The 16,936-nt window shown below is 64.9% G+C and overlaps 1 protein-coding gene across 1 annotated transcript in view; it reads left to right on the top strand.

Annotated features, from left to right (window-relative positions):
* The first annotated feature begins 7,810 nt into the window (after nucleotides 1-7,810).
* The window catches only part of SBK1 (SH3 domain binding kinase 1), a 24,538-nt gene continuing 15,412 nt past the window's right edge, over nucleotides 7,811-16,936 (top strand). Inside the window, exon 1 of the mRNA XM_026065297.1 lies at nucleotides 7,811-7,872. Within this exon, the coding sequence (XP_025921082.1) occupies nucleotides 7,811-7,872 (62 nt within the window). The remainder of the gene's footprint in view (nucleotides 7,873-16,936) is intronic.

The following is a 16,936-nucleotide window of genomic DNA, read 5'->3' as shown; positions in this document are numbered from 1 at the left end:
GCCGAGGGCGGTGGGTGCGGGGGGCGCTCGCCGGGCGGGCGGCGCGGCGGCTCTCGGCGCGGCCGGCGGCTACGCCAGGCGCATCCCGCCTCGCACCGGGAGGGCGGCTCTGCCCCGCCCCTAACCGCCCCGCCCTCTCGCCGGAAGAGGCCGCCGCTCCCCGACGCCGCTCCTCGGCCAATCGGAGCGAAGGCGGCGGCGCGGGGCGCACGCGCAGCAGGGCGCGACGTGCCGCGCGCCGCCATGGAGGAGAAGGGCGCAGCGAGGGCGGGGGGCCGGGAGGAAGGTGCTCGCCCGGAGGTGCGCCTCGGCCCGCCCTGGCGCGGCTGCGCATGCGCGGGAAGGGGCGCTTCCCGCCCGGCAGGAAGTTACGGCACGGGAGGGACTAGGCCCGCCCCTCGCTCGCGTGTGTCGGGGAGGGGGCGAATCCGCCCAGGGGCGGTGCTCCGACTGGCCGCGCCCACGCCGGGGTGGGCCTGCGACGCCCCCTTGCCAGGCGCTGTGCACGTGGGTCGGGCGCGCGTTGCCTAGCAGCGGCGGGGCCTAGGCCGCGACCCTCGGCCCCGGGCCCGTGCTGAATTTCCTTTCCCCGCCCTCAGCATCGCGAGGGTCCCTGCCACGGTTTGCACTCGGGCACAGCGCTGGGTGACACGAGCGTGTTTAACGACAGCGCCCTTGGCCGCTCCCCTCCACACCCTTTCCGGGCTGCTTCGGGCAAAGGGAGCAGCACCCCGTGCCCAGGGAGCTCTGGGGGAGCCTTTCCGCCACGCGTGCCGCTGCGTCTTCCTGCTATTTACCTTCCGCTTGAGACCTCTCAAGGGAGTTGTAGATGCACGAGGGCACTGAGGACATCTTATCTGGGGCTTTGTGCTCATGACCCACATAAGTTTTTTTTGTTTTTTGTTTTTAAAAAGAAAACAAGGAAAGACACACACACCCACCTGGGAGGGAAAACAACCCACCTTGTAGGTCCTGATCAGCAACAATAAAGAGCACTTAATGTAGTTTAGAAACCTCTTCTTACACACCTACTCCAATCCCGCAATTTTAATTCATTCCTAGGGCTCTTTATGATCCTCAGTTTTCTCATGGCTTAAGTGCGCTGGAGAGAAGATGTAATGGAGAGAACCAGAACAGTGGATGGGTTTAAAAAGGGAAATAAAAGCTCCAACTGCTGCCTTCCAAAAGGAAGAAGCTGGGACCAACTAGAGCCTGAAGCCAGTGAAGTTAATACAGGTCAAAAATACTTCTTACAGTTTGCAAATTCCCCTGTCGCATTTGCTGTTACAAGAGATCATTGAAACCAGAGGCTTAATAGGCTCTAAAGGGGAGCTATATACACACGAGGATATTGCAGATGCTCACAGTTACATTACAGGATTAAACAAAACAAGAGAGAGAGAAAAATAAATCCTCTATGGCAGTGCAACTTAACTATAAGGCTTACCAAGAAGATTATGATTGAACACTCCAAGTTTTTCCACTGTAGATTTTCTCCCGCTTTGATGCTTCTAATCCTGGCTGCTTTGTTGCCGAGCGCTGAGCCCCCCAGGCTGCTGTCTTGCTCACCTGGATCACGTTTCCGGGATTCATTCCCTGTTTGTGGAACTGTTGTTCCTGGGCCAGGCAGACTGTCTTTAAACTGCGTGGCTCTGAACTGTATCTGCGTTCAGTGAACACAGATGAATCCCATGCACATGAAGGAGCCGTAGTCCTGAGCCCTAAGGTGACCCGATTTAGGTGCCCCAGCACTTTTCAGATCAAGATTTTGAGCGGTATCAGGAAGGGCCCTAACAAGGGTGTTTATTCACCAAGATGAGAACTCATCGACAGGAGGCTTGCAGATTGCAGCCAAGACGACACTGTCTAGCTGCTTGTAAGATAAGTCTGTTTGCTGGTACACGCTGATGAATTACCATATGCACCGCGAGGCAGAGCGCAGCCTCCAAAACCTCTTAAACATCTCCAAATCGCAACGCTGAGCCAAGCTACGTGCCGTGCTTGCACGTGTTTTTAACAGAGGCTGGAACTGCCTCAAGCTGCCACTTATTTCAGTGATCATTACACCAAGATATCACAGCTGCATTTTCAGAGGGCAGGTTACCATGGTGACCATTAAAAGGATAATAAGATTATCACAGTTTGTTATTCTAACAAGTTGTTTGTTGACATGTGCTTTGGGGTGCACACTTCAGACCACAGAAAACCGCCGATAGAAATCGGCTGCCCTCGCAGCTCCTGTCACACCTTACCTTTGAGGCCGTGGAAGCCCACTTCCTTCAGCACTGGATTTATCAGGGGCTGTGTTTTTAGCTCTACAAGACAGAACCAAATCCAGCTTCCTTGCATAGAACAGGAGGGATTTGGTGGACTGAAGGCACAAAACAAGCTGGTGAGGACCAAGAGACAAGAGAGAAACCAGCTGGGCACGAAGCGTGACCTGGAAAGGAGAGAAAAATGAGCGCATACCTGCTCTGCCTGTTCTGATGCTGGAAGAAAGCCTGGGGAGGCTGGAGCTGCTCTGCTTTTTATTCCTGACATGGTCATTGCCTGCTTTTGTTGGAGGACAGGCGGCCCCGGAGATGAGAGCTGCCAGGTTTAACCTTCCATCAAAGTGCTGAAAGGCTGGATCTTACCAGGGTGCTTTTCTCCTCTGCTCCTCTGTCCTGGAGGCAGCCTGTGATCATAAAAGGTCCGAATAAACAGAACTTGCTTTCCTGAATCCTAATCCTACAGTAGCCCTTGACTTTGTAATGATGATCCCCACACATATTTCCTGTGGGAAATGCAAGGGGGAGGTAATACTTTTCTGGACAGGACTTGGGGCTGAGGGCACACTCCAAGCTTCTCAAGCCTTTGGCCCTGGTTTAGAAACATCTGCCCCAGTGGCAGAAAAGCATCCTTGTGCCTCGCACTGCTGTAGAAATAAAAGGTCTCCCACTGCCTCACCTGGGAATTTGAGTTGTTGATCTTGGAGAAGACTGGATGTGAAGACCACAGCTCTCACCAGTGTCACCAATGGGGCAATAAGGAGGAGCATGCCCCAGGAACACTGGTGTGACTAGACCCCCTTACCTTCTTCATCCTATTTTTGAGGTTCTGCCCATTACTGGAAAGTGCATTTGTTAAACAAAATAGATACTGTTACCCTGAACACTGACTAACTGCAGCTCTTATGTTTTAACCTGTGGCTGCTAACTTCATTCCCCTGATTTTCTGCTGCTTAAAGAGAGAGGAAATAGGATTCAGACCACACCCTAATCAGCCCCAAGTGTGAGTACTCAGAGATTGAAGAAAACACCAAGCTTTGCTTTTTTTTGTAGCTTTATGTCTTAAAAAGCAGAGGAAGGGGAAATACCATGGACCTGAACAGCTACTTTAAGAGACCAAGGGAACAGAATTTGTGAAATCATTCCTTACTGCATGGTTTGTCCCTTAATTATCTTTATTATAAACCTGCACGAAAATGCCCTGAAACTTGATTTGGAACCATTTTATCAAAGCATCCCACACAGCTCCAACCTTGATTCCAGCCTGTTCAATCATGCATTCAAATTTTCACTACATTTAATTGCTTTGTTCAAAATTCGCAGTTTGGATTTTGCCTCCAGGGCGAGTCTAAGTCTAATTCCAATCAAGCAGCTGTCTATACTTCACTTCAAATCCGGCGGGGTATATGTTTCCATCTCATTTTATTGTTCCTACCGCAAATTGAGCTGTAACTCATTCTGGGTGTAATGTATAAATGAGGATCTTACCGCACTTCTACTTAACATAAAGTGATTGGAAGAGAAGGGTTAAGCCGTATTGTACGAGTACAATAAAGCAACTTTGAAACGCAAGGGAACGTTACCTTTTTTATGGCAAACCCCAACCCCTCCGTGTGTCTCATAAGTGACGCGGCAATAAGCAAGCGTAGCAAGCTCTACAAAATACAGCAGGTCCAAGGCGCCGCAAACAGATGCCCATGCCCGCAGCCCTGGCAAGTAGGGAGCAGGCGGAGAGCCCTCGCTGGGTATTTCCCTCACTGGGAAATAGTGGGAGAGAGGCAGGGGAAGGGGAGGCTGGTTAGCCCTGCTCCTGCCGGAGCGGCATGCACCGGAAAGTCGTGGCGGAGCTCCGGCATGAGACTCCCCCGGGAACACATTAGCCTCCAAACGGTAGCAGTGATGCGGGGAAGCCAGAGAGCTTCTTCCCCCGGAAAGTCCCTGAGGCCATTTGCAGATTTTATACCCGGGAATCACTTCCAAATTCCAACAGAAATGCAGCCGCTTCCAGGCTGCAACAAAAGGAGCCTGCATGGCTGGGGCTGAGAGGCGGCAGGAGCCCCCCAAATAACAGGGCGTGTGGAGGGGCACTGGCAAGACCAGCCTCAGCCTGGCCTTGCGGGTCCGTCGCTTTGCGCACGTTTGCAGGGAAGGCCGGGAAATGTCACCAAACCGCCCCTTCAGACAGCCTCACTGCCCCGGAATGGTGGGTGACCTGGTCCTGAGGAAGGGGGGAGGGAGAGCAGCCGCATGGCAGATGGACAGCATGCAGCAGGGCAAAGCGGAGGAGAGGAAGGAGGGTTGGGCTGAGCAGAAAGAGGCCTTCACCAAGGAGGCATTTTCTGCTGAAGTACGACCTCCGCCTTCCCGGTGCTGGTGAGGTGGGTGGACGTAGGGCAGGACCGGAGGAGCCCAGGGCGCCAGGCGGGTCGGGGCGGGAGCCGGGGCACTGGTAGGCGCCTGCCGGGCAGAGCGCGATGGGGGCGTGCTCCTTCCCCGCGGCAGGCATTTTATTTTTGTTCTCCATCCGGTCTTAATTTAGCTCTCCGAGCCGTGCCAGGCAGCGAGCGCGCAGCGCTCCCGCCTCGGAGCTGCCCGCAGCACGGCCTCTCAAGGGTAAAGACGTGGGGGCAGGAGGACGGGGTGCCGGTCTTGCCCCCTCCTCTGCTCCCACCCCAGTGCTTCCAACGCTCCCGGTGAAATTCCCGCTGCGGGCGATCTCCTGCGCCGCAGCCAGGAGTTAGCGCCTGGCTGCTCAGTCCCACGGCTCTGCGGGCGCCGCGAGGGAGCTAATGGGTTTTTATTGAGCTCGGCGCTGCCGAGGAGGGAGCGGGGTCCCAGCAGCCAGGCGCCGGCGGCGGACCGGCAAGGCCTCCCGTTTTTCCGGGCAGCGCGGGGCGGAGGCGGCCCCGCGGCGCAGCGAACCCCCCGCCAGCGGCCCCTCGGCCTGCCCGGGAGCCGCCGGGGCTCCCCGGGGCCGGGCCCCGCTCGCCTCTCCCCCACGGCGCAGCGCAGCGCGAGTGGCCCTGTTTCCCCGCCGTGCGGCTCCTCTTTGCTCGGCCCATTAGCCGATGCATTAAATTTTAACATTTTTGTGGCTCCCTGCGGGGCGTTCCCCGGTGAGTGTGCATCTGGGTGGGGGCCAGGGCCCGGGCGCCGCACCCAGGGGGCTGGGGGGCATCGTGGGGGTCCGGTGCGGAGGAGGTCCCCACCTGCACCCCCTGCAGAGGGGCTTCCCCGGCTGCCCGCGGGATGCTGGTGCCTCGGCCGCGCCGGGGGACGCAGAGCCCTCCCAGGGACCGGCCCGGGCTGCATCGGCACGGGGTGAAGGGTGGCAAGGGGGGTCACCGCCCCGCGGGTCCTGCCCCCCAGGGCCGTGCAAAGGTGACCGCTCTCGCTGCTGCGTGGCAAAAGCCGATCCCTGTATGCACCGAGCACAGCCGGCACGCTGAGCGCGGCACGCAGGCGTGCGCTGAGCGCGGCCGTGCACGAGTACACTGAACGCAGCCGTGCACGGCCACCCAGCCCTGTATGCCCTGAGCACAGCTGTGCACACACGCATACGCTGGAAACAGCCGTGCACGCGTGCATGCACACGCTCGTGAGTGCAGCAAGGCAGCACACGTGGTCAGGCTTCCTCCTCGTCCCCGTGCATCCCTCCCGTGCTGCGAGGTGCCCGCGGTGCAGCACGCTCGAGGGATGTGTCCCCGTCTTCCCAGCTGGCCACAGGTGCCGGAGGGAGGCCCCGGTGCGGTGGAGCAGCAGGATTTGGCCGTGGTGGCTCAGGACCGACGCGGGGTGGTCGAACGCCCTGGCAGAGCTGCCAAGTGCCGGCACCTCGCAGTCTCACGCGTGAGACTCTCCGGCCCAGCGCCCTTCCAGGTGCACTGAGGGAGGTGCTGGAACCTGGACGCTGGGGTAAAGCACCCTGCAAGGACAGCGCCCTTCTCTGGAGGGGCAGGTTTTTGGGGAGGAGAGGACCCGGGGAGCCGGCCCCGAGGCCGGCTGGTCTTGGCGGCGGGCTGGCGGGGCGCAGCCGCCCACGGGCTCAGCCGCCCGGGCAGCGCTTTCTGGCCACGAGAAATGAAAAAGCCCTCGATTTTTGCCATGAAGGCGGGTGCGGCTGGAGCAGGCCCCTGCGACCGGAGCAGCGCGCGGAATAATTCATGGCGACTCAGGGCAAAGCCCACGGCCAGGCCGGGGGAAGCCGCTCCGTGTCCTCCCCCGGCTGCCCCGCGAGGCTGTGGCCTTTGCTCCCACCCAGGGGCAGGACACGCCGGGGCGAGGGACCACTCGGCTCCCAGTGCCCGGGGCCCCCGGCTCCGCTCCGAGGGACAGAGCCTGGGCAAGCCGAGCCGCCCGCCAGCTCGTCCCTGTGAGTGGGGCCGGCTCCTGTGGCTCTCGGCATTCGCAGCCCTGCTCCCGGCAGTGCCCTGGCCGCTCCGCTCATGCCACGGGCTCCACGCTCGCCTCCGCAGGGACCGGCCTGCCGAGGGGCCGCCTGGGACAGGCGCGGGCATTGCTCTGCGAGCCACGGTGAGTTTGCCAGGTCTCAGCTCGGCAGTGCCGGGGAGCGCCGAGACATCAACATGCGGGACGTGGCCAGAGATGCCCGGCTGGCTGCGGCAGCCGAGGAGTTAACTTCCCAGCCTCTCCGCAGGAATCGGGAGCTATTAATACTCGCACGCTGGTTTATCTGTCAGAGCGAGCCGGCTGCTCCGTCGGCGAGACGAGCCCCGCAGAGCTGCATCTTGCCGGGGCCACAACTTTTCCCGGTGAGTGCTGCCAGCTCACGCCGCGCTCCCGGCCCCGGCCCGCCGGCCCTCCCGCCGCCGCTGCTGGCCCTGCCGGCTGCACACCGGGCACCTGGCGCAGCACAAACTTTCCCCCGGGCCGGAGGTGCTGGCAGAGCCGCGGGCACCGCGCGCCTGCGCCCGCCCGGGGCTGCAGCCGGGCGCAGCCGGGCGTGGGGTGGGAGCCGGCCCCCGGCGCTGCGCAGGGGCAGCCCCTTCCTCCGGCCCCGGCCTCTGAAGCGGCCGCAGGGCTCAGCGGAGCCGCCTGGAGTCTCCCGCTGCCCTGCCGGCCCCCTCGGCTCGGGCGATGCCGCCCCGGACGCCGGGCGGCAGCACAGAGCGCCCGCTCCCTGCCCGCAGCCCCTGAGGGCTCGGTGCCGTCGGCCGCCTGGGCGCGCGGCGATGGGCGCCCGCGGGAGCACGGGGCACGGCCAGCGCCAGAGTGAAGGCGACGGGGGACACGGCAGAACCCGGCGCTGCCCCCAGCCGCGGTGAGGAGGCTCCCGGCGTCCCCATCTCACGGAGCCCGCGGGCACGGCTGGCTCCGGGCGGGCAGGGCTGGGTGAGCCGGGCACGAGCACGGCACGGTTGCCACACTGTGGCCCTGGGCAGGAGCCCGTGAGCATCCTGACTCCGTCTGTGCCGGCCTCCGGTGGAACTGGCGAGGCGAGGGAAGATGCCAACAGCTCCCCAGTGCTGCCCGGCCTGGAGTCCCCCTCGCCCGGGAGCGGCGGCTGCCGGCGGCGAGCGATGGATTCCTTCTGCTTCGTCTGCTTCCAGAAAGAGGAGCTCCAGCCCCTGCACCTGAGCGGGTGAGTGCTGCGCCCCGCCGCCTCGGGGGACACCGCGCGGCCCCGGCCGGCAGCTGGGCCGGGGGACGGCGGCCGCCTTGCCCTGCCCGAGGCTCCGCTGCAGCAGGAGCAGCCTCCCCGGCGGGGTCTGCCCGGAGGAGACTCCCGGCGCCGGGGCGGCCGCCCTCTCCCGCCCCGCCGGGGTGCCGCGGGCCGCGACGGAGACGCTGCGCCACGCTGTCGGATGGAGGCTGTTGCAAACTTCCCCATGGGGGATCGCCATGGGGCGAGGGGCATCGCGGCAGGTTGCGGGGGCTGCTGCAAGCTTTGCAGCGGGGGGAGCGGGGCGGCAAGGTGCCGCCGGAGAAACCGGGCGCCGCGGCACTCCAGTGAGCCCAGCTGCCTCCCGCTGCGGGTGCTCCCACGCTTGGATGTGCAGGAGAGCAGGACCTCCCGGCGCCGCGTTGCACGGGACGTCGGGGGGGAAATCCCGTGTTCACCGTCTGGGCGGCTCGGTTGGACGTCACAGCGGCCCGGCATAAGTGACCTGGCTGTTTGCATCCAGGTGGCCTGGACGCAGGGATGGTTGCAGCCTGGAAGGGTTATTCTGGGGAGGCTTAAAGGGGTCCTCGATTTTCTGACTCTCGTGTGACGCTCTGGACTTTCGGAGGGGCCGGACCCCACTGACTTCGGCGTGGATCTGGGTGGATCTGCCTGGCTCTCTGCAAGAAACCAGCTCGGCCCTTGCCCGTCATGCCCCTGGAGAGCCCCTGGCTCGGCCGCTCTGGGGCTCGTCCTTGCTGGCGTCCCGCAGGGGCGTCCCGCCAGCCTTCCTGTCCCCAGCCCCGGCCGTGCTCCGCGGGGACGCACCGGTGCCGGACACCCGCAGCGTCTCCGGGAGCTGCCGCCAGAGAGATTGCTCTGATCCTGCTCGTGTGAGCGCGGGTGCCCGGCCTGCCCCTGCTGGCTGGGGACGTAGGGACACGGCGGCTGGGGTGTCCCCGAGGAGGGCTGGTGTGTGGCAGGCTCCAAAGCCCGTCCGCAATCGCCTGGCCCCAGCGTGTGGCTCGCTCCCTTGCTCCCTCCCTCCCGGCTGCCTTCCTGGCCCCGGCAGCGCCTCTCTCCTGCCTGTTGCCTGAATTAGCGAGGCAGCCGGCAGGGAGGCGAGGTGCGAACGCCGGCATATGCCGTGCCCAGCTGCTCCCGCATGGCACCGGGCCGCTGCCGGCTGCCAGGAGCCAAGCAGGAGCTTGTCCCGGTGGGCCGGGGTCTGCCGGCCCCCGGCAAAGCCTCGGCTCCTGCTGCGGAGGGCAGCTCTCACCACCGGCATCCCGCCAGCCCTTCCCGGGCTCCCGGGCCATCTCCCAGCCAGGTCAGCTCAGCAGGGAGAAGGGGCCAAGGCGCGGGCAAAGGGTCGCTCCGGAGGGGGCACCGGGCAGGAAGCTCTGCCCCGATCCGTGCCCGCGCATACGGCACCTCCTCCCACCACGGAGCCTGGGCCTCGCCGGGGCTCCCGCGGCTCCCAGCGCGCCGGCGACCGCGGCCGGGCCGCCCGAGGCGCCAGCCCTGGCGGGCAGCGAGGAGACCCCCCGCGAGCTGCCCGGCGCCGAGCTATTTCGGGGCCGGCTCACAGCCCACGAGGCGTTTTCTGCTGTGCTCGGCAGAACGGTGCTGCATCCCTCCCGGTGATGCCGGCAAGGTCAGGAGGCCTGAAATCCAGGCCGCCAGCCGCCCGTCAGCGCCGGCACATGCGCCTGCAAGCTGCCGTCCCGCTCCATGCCCAGCCCCTCCGGGGCGGCCCACGGGGTGCGGGTGGCTGACGGCGGCTTGCTGCGGAGATGCACTTTCCCGGCCCCCCAGCTCGTGGCGGAGCTGAGCATCCTCCCCGAGTGCCTCTTCCGCGGGGGCTGCGGCACGCGGCCTCGGCTGGGCTAGCGGGAACGGGCAGCAGCTGAGTGGCTGAGTTGGAGCGCCGGTGCTGGCTGCTGGCCCTGGGCGAAGCGCCGCGAGTCGCCTGCCCGGCCCCGGCAGCCGCCCTCCGCTCCAGCGCTCCGTGTCCGGCCGCCTCGGGACGTCCCGGCCGAGGGAGACGTCAGCCAGGCCAGGGCAGAAGCCCTGCCAACGCGAGCGCAGCGGGAAGGGTTTTGCCGAGCAGCGTATTTGATGGGAAACGGCGTTCCGGGGGCTCACAAGTGCGTTTGGAGGATGATGGAGGGGAAGCAGCTGGGAACGCCGGGCCGCCGGGCTCCCGCGTGTCCTGGAAGCCACCTTTCGCGGCGGGAACGGCCCCAGGCTGAGGTTAGCCGTTCGCAGCCCCAGACCCGCAATTTTCCAATTCCAAACACCGCTATGTTAAAGCAATGCGAGTACGAGAGGTGATTTCCGAAAAACAACCAGTCTCCACGTAGGGTCAAACAAAACATTCCGGCTGCCCTGAAACGAAATCCCACCAAGATGAGCTTTGAAGTGATTTTTGTCAAAAACAACCAATCCCGGTGAGGGCTGCAAGACCTTTCCTCCCGCTTTCCCTGGAGGAAGCCCCGCAGCCAGCGGCGCCGGGAGCCGGCACTCGTGACGGCGGGGCGAGCCGGAGGCCGGCCAGCGACGGGGCGGTGTTCCGGGTGCCCTGGGAGCAGGGAGACCGCAGATCCCGGGGGCGGCCGGCTCCGGCTGCGAGAACCCGGGAGCCTGGGAAAATGCCGGGGCGCCGGTGGGCGCCCGGCCGGGGCAGGATTATCGAGCAAGTCGTGGCTCTTCCCCGGCTCGCGCCGTCCCCGGAGCCATTAGCGATCCCCAAAGCCTGCTTTATTGCTCAGCCCGCGCTGCAGCCCGGCTCCGGGCTCTCTCCTACTTCCAGCGCTGATTGCAGCCGTAATGGCAAGTTTCTGCCTTCCCTCCCCGAGTGCCTCCTTTCCCGATGCGATCGGGGGGGCCGCGGGTGGCAGGGGGCCTCGGGGGCTGCTGGCTGGAGAGGTGGCAGCCTGGGCTTGCGGCATCTCCTGGGCTCCGCTCCCGGAGCGCGACGCGGGCATCCGGTCTGGCGGCTGTGCCCAGCCTGTGCCAGGCCACAGGTGGCACGAGCCTGGCGTTCTCAGCCGGGGGAGGAGAGCCGTGGCTGTTCCCAGCTTGTCCCCAGCGCATCCTCGGCAGCAGCTTCCCGCCCTGCGCTGCTCCGAGGGGGGCTGCTGTGCCGGGGGTGCTCCACCAGCCCCGGCGCTCCCCAGGGCGGCACCCGCCTGCCCCCACCGGCCTTTCCCTGGGCCTGGCTCCAGCCCGTGGGATGGGACGGGCATTGCCTGCCGCCCCCTGCACGCTGTCCGGGCGGCCTCCTCCCAGGGTCCCGGGGGTGGCCAGGGGCCCGGCCGGGGGCTGCGGCACCAGCTGCTCCCCGGGGCCGGCCGGACCTGTGTGCCCTGCCCGCGGGGCCCTTCCGCGGGAGGTGCCGGCCCGCGCGGGACTGGGCGCCGGGAGAAGCACCCCGGGGTGCCCCCGCTGCGCTCCCGCCCAGCCCTGGGCCTTTCCCGTCCCCCGGGGGAGCGGGCGGGAGCCCTGGGCGACGCTGGCCGGCTGCGAACGAGCCCCCGGGGGGGCATTCGCCAGGGGCACGTTCAGTCCCCGCCGGGCACCCGCAGCAGGGGGGGGGCCGGGCTCTGCTGGGGCCCGTTGCCCGGGCAGGGGCCGGTGGCCTGTGGCACCGCGGCGGTGGCCGCCAGCGGGTCCCTGGGCTGCGTGCACGGCGCAGGCCTGCTGGAGGGAGCGTGTCTGTCTCCTCTCCCTCGCTAGATGGTGCCAGGAGAACGGGCTGCGAGCGGCATGGCGCGGCGCGGTGGCTCGGCAGTGCCAGCGGTGCCGGGGGCCTGGGCACGGGGCAGCCAGGCCTGGCCGTCACGGTGCCCCATGCTGACTCCTGCTCCCTCTTTGAAATCGTCCCCCACTGCCCCAGGGACTGGAAATGCTGCTGGGCAGCAGCTGTGAGAACAGATGTACCATGGCCCAGGGCAGCGACTCGGTGTCTACTGCTTCCCCGGGACTCGGACCCAGACCGGGAGAGAGCGAGACAGTGCTGTGACCCTGCTCTGCCCCAAATGCCGCCTCCTCCCCATGAAAAAATCTGTTCTGTTTCTTTTCAAAAGAAACTCATTCCAAAGAAACCTGTTTTTCTTTTCTGTTGCTTTCCAAAGCAGTAAACCATCATCACTAGGCTCCAGAGTCAACACTATCTCCAAGCTGCCTGCAAATGGGCTTGGGCTACCTGGCAGACTCAGGCAGCCGGTGCTGCAGGTCCCGGCCCGTGCACCCGTGCCGAGGAGGCTGGGGCTGCGCCGCCGGCGCGGCCGCCCGGGGTCACCCGCGGAACGGGGCTCAGGCAGGGGCGCCAGCTCGGCGCGTCCCTGGGACTGACAGGAGCTGGGGACTGCGGCGCGGCAAGGGCTGGATCCGGTCTGTGACCTTGTGACCGGCTTACGGCGGGTTTTTGCTCATGCCGCCGAAGCGCGAGAGACGCCGAGCGGCCAGGCCGCGGCGGGGGCGCCGGCCGCAGGAGCCCCGCTCCCCGCTCCCCGCTTCCCAGGAAGCCGGCTGCGTGCGGGAGCCGCCGGCGGGCGCTTCCTCGGGGTGCCGGGCTGGGGAGGGGACCTGCAAGCTGTCACGGGTGCAAAACCACCCCGCGAGGCTCCGCGCAAAACTCACAGCACCAAGTATTTCGGAAGGGGCGAGCACCCTTCTCCCAGAATTTGGAGGGCGTTGGGCTTCCCAGGGGTTTTTTGCTTGCTCCCCTTTCGCAACGCCTTTCCCGTCCGGCTGCGGCCATTTGGGGGCAGAAGGCTCCTTTCCCTGCAGCTGGCGCAAAGCTCGGGGGGAATCACGGGGCCGCGGGGCGCCGGGAGCCTGGGCTTGCTGCACGGGCTGGGATCGCGTGAGGGATAAACATGCTCGATCCGGCGCCTTTCATCCCGCTGGTCTTAATTAGTTGGTATTTTTGGAGTGCTTTGAAGACGAGGAGCTTTACGCAAACCGGACCCGTTGTTATCGTTCTTATTGTCGTTACTCTTGAGTCGACGCGTGACCCACGTGCCGGCGATGTGCCGGAGCGCGTTGCGCAGCCTGGCGGAGCGGCCGCTCCGCAGGGAAGGAGCCGCCGAGCCGCGGCGAGCCGAGCCGCGGCCGAGCTGCTCAGGACAAACCGGCGCGCGCCCCAAACTTCAGGCGGCGCCGGGCAGGGCTGTGGCGGCCGCGGGAGCTCGCGGGGAGCCCGTCGCTCCGCTTTGGGGGCACCCGGGGCCGGGAGGCAAAGTCGGGGGGCTGCCGGGATCGGAGCAGAGGCCGTTTGTGGAGCGAGCTAGCGCGGGCTGTCCCCGCGCCCGCCGCGTCCCGGGGGTCCCTCTGGCCGCGCGTATCCTACTGCTGCCGCGACAGCTTGCGCGGCGTCGCCCGGGCGCCGGCAAAAGCTACGGCAGCGCCGGTGCAGCTCGCAGCCTCACCGGACGGAGCTCGGAGCTCGGAGGGGAGAAAAGAGCAACAGCCGCTTGCGCAAGGTCACCGGAGGACACGGGCTAAAGAAGGGCCCGGAGGATGCACCCAGTGCCGGGCCCCGGGTTCTCCCGCCCGGCTGCTCCCAGCCGCGGCCGAGCTCCCTCCCACGGATGCGAGGCGGCGATGAGCGGAGGCGGATTCGGGGCGCCCCCGGCCCCGCGCAGGCTCCCCAGGCGCCGCTTCCCATGCCTGACCTAGAAACAGCCCGCGGCTATAAATAGGCCCATCGGAAGCCGGGATCAGCGCAGCTCGGAGCACGGCGAGGAGGAGGCTGCCGGCGACCCGGGCGGCGAGCGACGGCGCGGCCAGGGGGAGGCAAAGCCGGGGGCCGGGGGGTGACGGCCGAGGGAGCGGGGGCGCTGGGAAGGCCGGCGCGATTTTTGCAAGCTCCCGTCTCGCCCGCACGCGAGCGCAGGGGTGTCGTCAAGGCCGGGCTGCCCGGCAGGGGAGGAGAAACGGCGTTTCGCCTCGAGCGTGGGACACGCTCTTGTGTCCGTAGTGGCTTCCGTCTGCTGCGGCCCGGCCTGGGAAGGCACCGTCCCCGCGGCCCGCGCGTTCGGCAAGGGGATGCTGTGTGACGCCACGCGGCTCCGGCCGTGCTGAGCACCCGGCTGGCCGGACCCGGCACCGCCCTGCTTCTCGCCCCCAGCGCCGCTCCGCTCGCCCGGCTGCCCCACGCGCCACGGCGGTGCCAGGGAGCAGCACGGCACGCATCCTGCCCGGGCTCAGCACGGCTTGCCCCGGCCGGGGCAACCTCGGAGCCCCGCTGGGCTCCATCCCTGCCCAGAGGATGGCATTTCTGCCCTCCTTTTGGATGCAGCAAGGATCTCGCTCTCCATACAAGCACCCTGATCCTGGCCGGGGTCTGCTGCATTAGTGTCACAAGATGTGGTAACTGCGCGAGGGCTCAGCCGGGGGGACCGGAGGAGCTGGGACCGAGGCCGGCTGCGCCCCGGCTCCGCTGCCAAGTGCAAAAAGGGTGGTAGTGTCACCGCAGCGTTTGGCAGTGAATTAAACCGAAGTGTCGGAATGTGAGTCAGCCTCCCGCTTCCGAGCCATTCACAAAAAGACTAATTGCTCGCTGCGCTAAACTGGGAGCGGATCAGAGCCGCCAGCTCAAGGCGGTGAGTCAGGGGCGACGGCTCCTCCGCCGCCCCCCGCGGCAAGGCAAGGCAAGGCACGGCCCCGAGCCCCTCTCGCCCCCCGCTCGGGAAGCCTGTCCTCCGCCCGGGGCTCCGGCTTCCCGCTGGTGCCGGGTGCCGCCGCGAGCAGCCCGGCCTTGCAGTCCGCACGGTTTAGCTAAGACCAGCTTTACCCTCCGCGGCGCTCTCCAGAGGCCGCGTTTGCTTTGCACCAGCGCCTGCATTTTGTTATCCAAAGGGTCTTGCAGTCCCCTCAGTTGTTCTCAAAACGCTTCCCAAGTCTTGCTGGCCGCGGTGCGTTTCCGCACCAGCGTGCATGGCGGGTGCCTGGCTAGGTTAGCGTCCTGCTCGAACCGCCCCCCGCCCGGCCGGGGAAGAGGCAGCGCGGGACGGAGGGACCGAGCGCACCGCAGACCTAGCGGGCAGCGAGAGCGGAGGGAGCGAAGCGCCGGAGCCCATCGCTCAGCTCCTGCCTACAAAGAGCGGAACAAGCCACAAAGCAAAGCCCGGCCCGTCGTTAAAACACCTCTGCTGGGAGCCGGCACCTTGTTGGTGAACACCCCAGCTCCACCGGGGCGCGCGGATTCACCCCAGGCGGAGATTGGCCCTGGCCTTTGCTCTGAGCGGTTCACCGGGTCTCCCAAAACCGGAGGGCAGCAAGAAGCCCTAAAAGGGAGAATAAACCTGCCCAGGGAAGCTGCGGGCGAAGAATATCATACGGCCCCGTCGCCTCTCCTCCGATCCCTCGTACGTAGCTAGAGGCAGAACTGACACTGCCTCCCGGGGTTGGAGGTGCCCAAGAGTTCCCATTTTAAGGCTCTGGCATCGGTTGCTTAACGTGTTGCCAAACTTTAACAAGGCTGAAATTAAATCCATGCTGAGTGTCTGTCTCCGCTGACTTCCTCTGGCGCGTTGCAGTTTAAAGGGCTCCGCCGCTTGCAGGGGCAAGCGAAGGGAAAACACGGCGTTTTGCACCCAGGTAGAAACAGCATTTTGGAGGCGGGAGACGGGAGCGGGGGGAGAGCGCTACCTGCAGTGCTTTCGCTGCAAAAATTTGCTCGCATTTGTCCAGCTCCTTACGCACGTTCAGGGGGGAATTGTCCGAGTTTGGCAGCCAGATTCTCTGCAAATCCCATCCGTGGGGACGAGCATCATGCCCATGTGCTGTGCGGGAGCGGAGGATCACCCGTCCTCGTCTTTGTGGTATTTCCACTGCAAAGCATGGGCTTGTCCATGCAAAAGTAACAGCCTACCGCCGCCATCAGGCCCCCACAAAACCCGGCAAGGTAGGAGTCACCCGCTCGGAATAAAGGAGAAGAAATAGGAAGTCTTGAAAACCTCGGGGAGAGCAAAAGATGGGGAACCTGGAGAAAAGCAGGATGTGACCGTGTGTTAAGGACATGTCAGAGGCACATTCCTGACAGCGGTGAATTGAAGTTGCTCCCCAAATCTTTGTCTTGGGCTATGGGAGTCCTTTCTGATGCACCCAATTACTGACGGGGTGGGAAGAGGAGAAGGAGCCAGCTCCCCAAACGAAAAACTGAGCAAATATGTATGCGAGCTTCCGCATCAGCAGCACATCCAGGCAGCGCAAGAGCCTCCTCCGGAAGGAAAATCCTGTCACTTGAATCATTGAAAAACAGCCTGAAGGGGCTCGCTCGGCTGTGACCTCCAGCGACCGACTCGGGCGCAGACTGCCCCGACACGTGCAGCATTTCTTGCTGCACCAAGCACTTTCTGGCTCTGGCCCAGGGCAACCAGATCTGCACCCACCAAGTCGGACTCAAGCCACGCGTGGAAACGCTGGGAAGCACGTGCCAAGCCATGACGGCCGCATGAGAAGATGGCAGTCATCGCCTCTTCCAGAGATGTCCTGCAGCACAAGGTGAACTGCGGTGCCTCGCTGCTGCTGTTTTGGCAGGAGGGAGGGTGTATTTCTGGGGAGCTCATACTTACAAACGAGGAAGGGCTGCTCGGGCATGTGAAGGTCGGAGCAGCCTTGGCTGCAGCAACCATGCGACGGTGGAGTTTCAGCATCCCAAGAGGAGGGAGTAGGACAAAAAGCAGGATCGCAGCCTTAGACTTCAGGAGAGGAAACACTGGCTACCTCAGGGACCTGCCTGAAAGCGTCTCCAGGGAGGAGGCCTGCAGAGGAGTGCAAGAGCCGGCTGATACTCAAGGACACGGCCTCCGAGCTCGGGGACCGGCTGTCCCCAGGCGCAGGAAGCTGCGCTAAGGCTGCCTGGAGGAACGAGAGGTTCCTGGCTAGACTCAGAGACAGCAAGGAAGGGAACAAGAGGCGGAGGCAGGAGGACCCAGGAGGAGTACGGACACCCGCCGCAAGCGAGCAGGAACCGCCAAACGCCGCCCGGGGCTACCGGGGCGGCGGGCAGCGCGGCGCGGGCTGGCCG

Source organism: Apteryx rowi, unplaced genomic scaffold (genome assembly GCF_003343035.1).
Source record: "Apteryx rowi isolate R43461 unplaced genomic scaffold, aptRow1 scaffold_225, whole genome shotgun sequence".
In the NCBI taxonomy this organism is placed as follows: Eukaryota; Metazoa; Chordata; class Aves; order Apterygiformes; family Apterygidae; genus Apteryx; species Apteryx rowi.
Note: the sequence above shows the minus strand (reverse complement) of the source record. Positions and strands in the feature narration are given on the sequence as shown.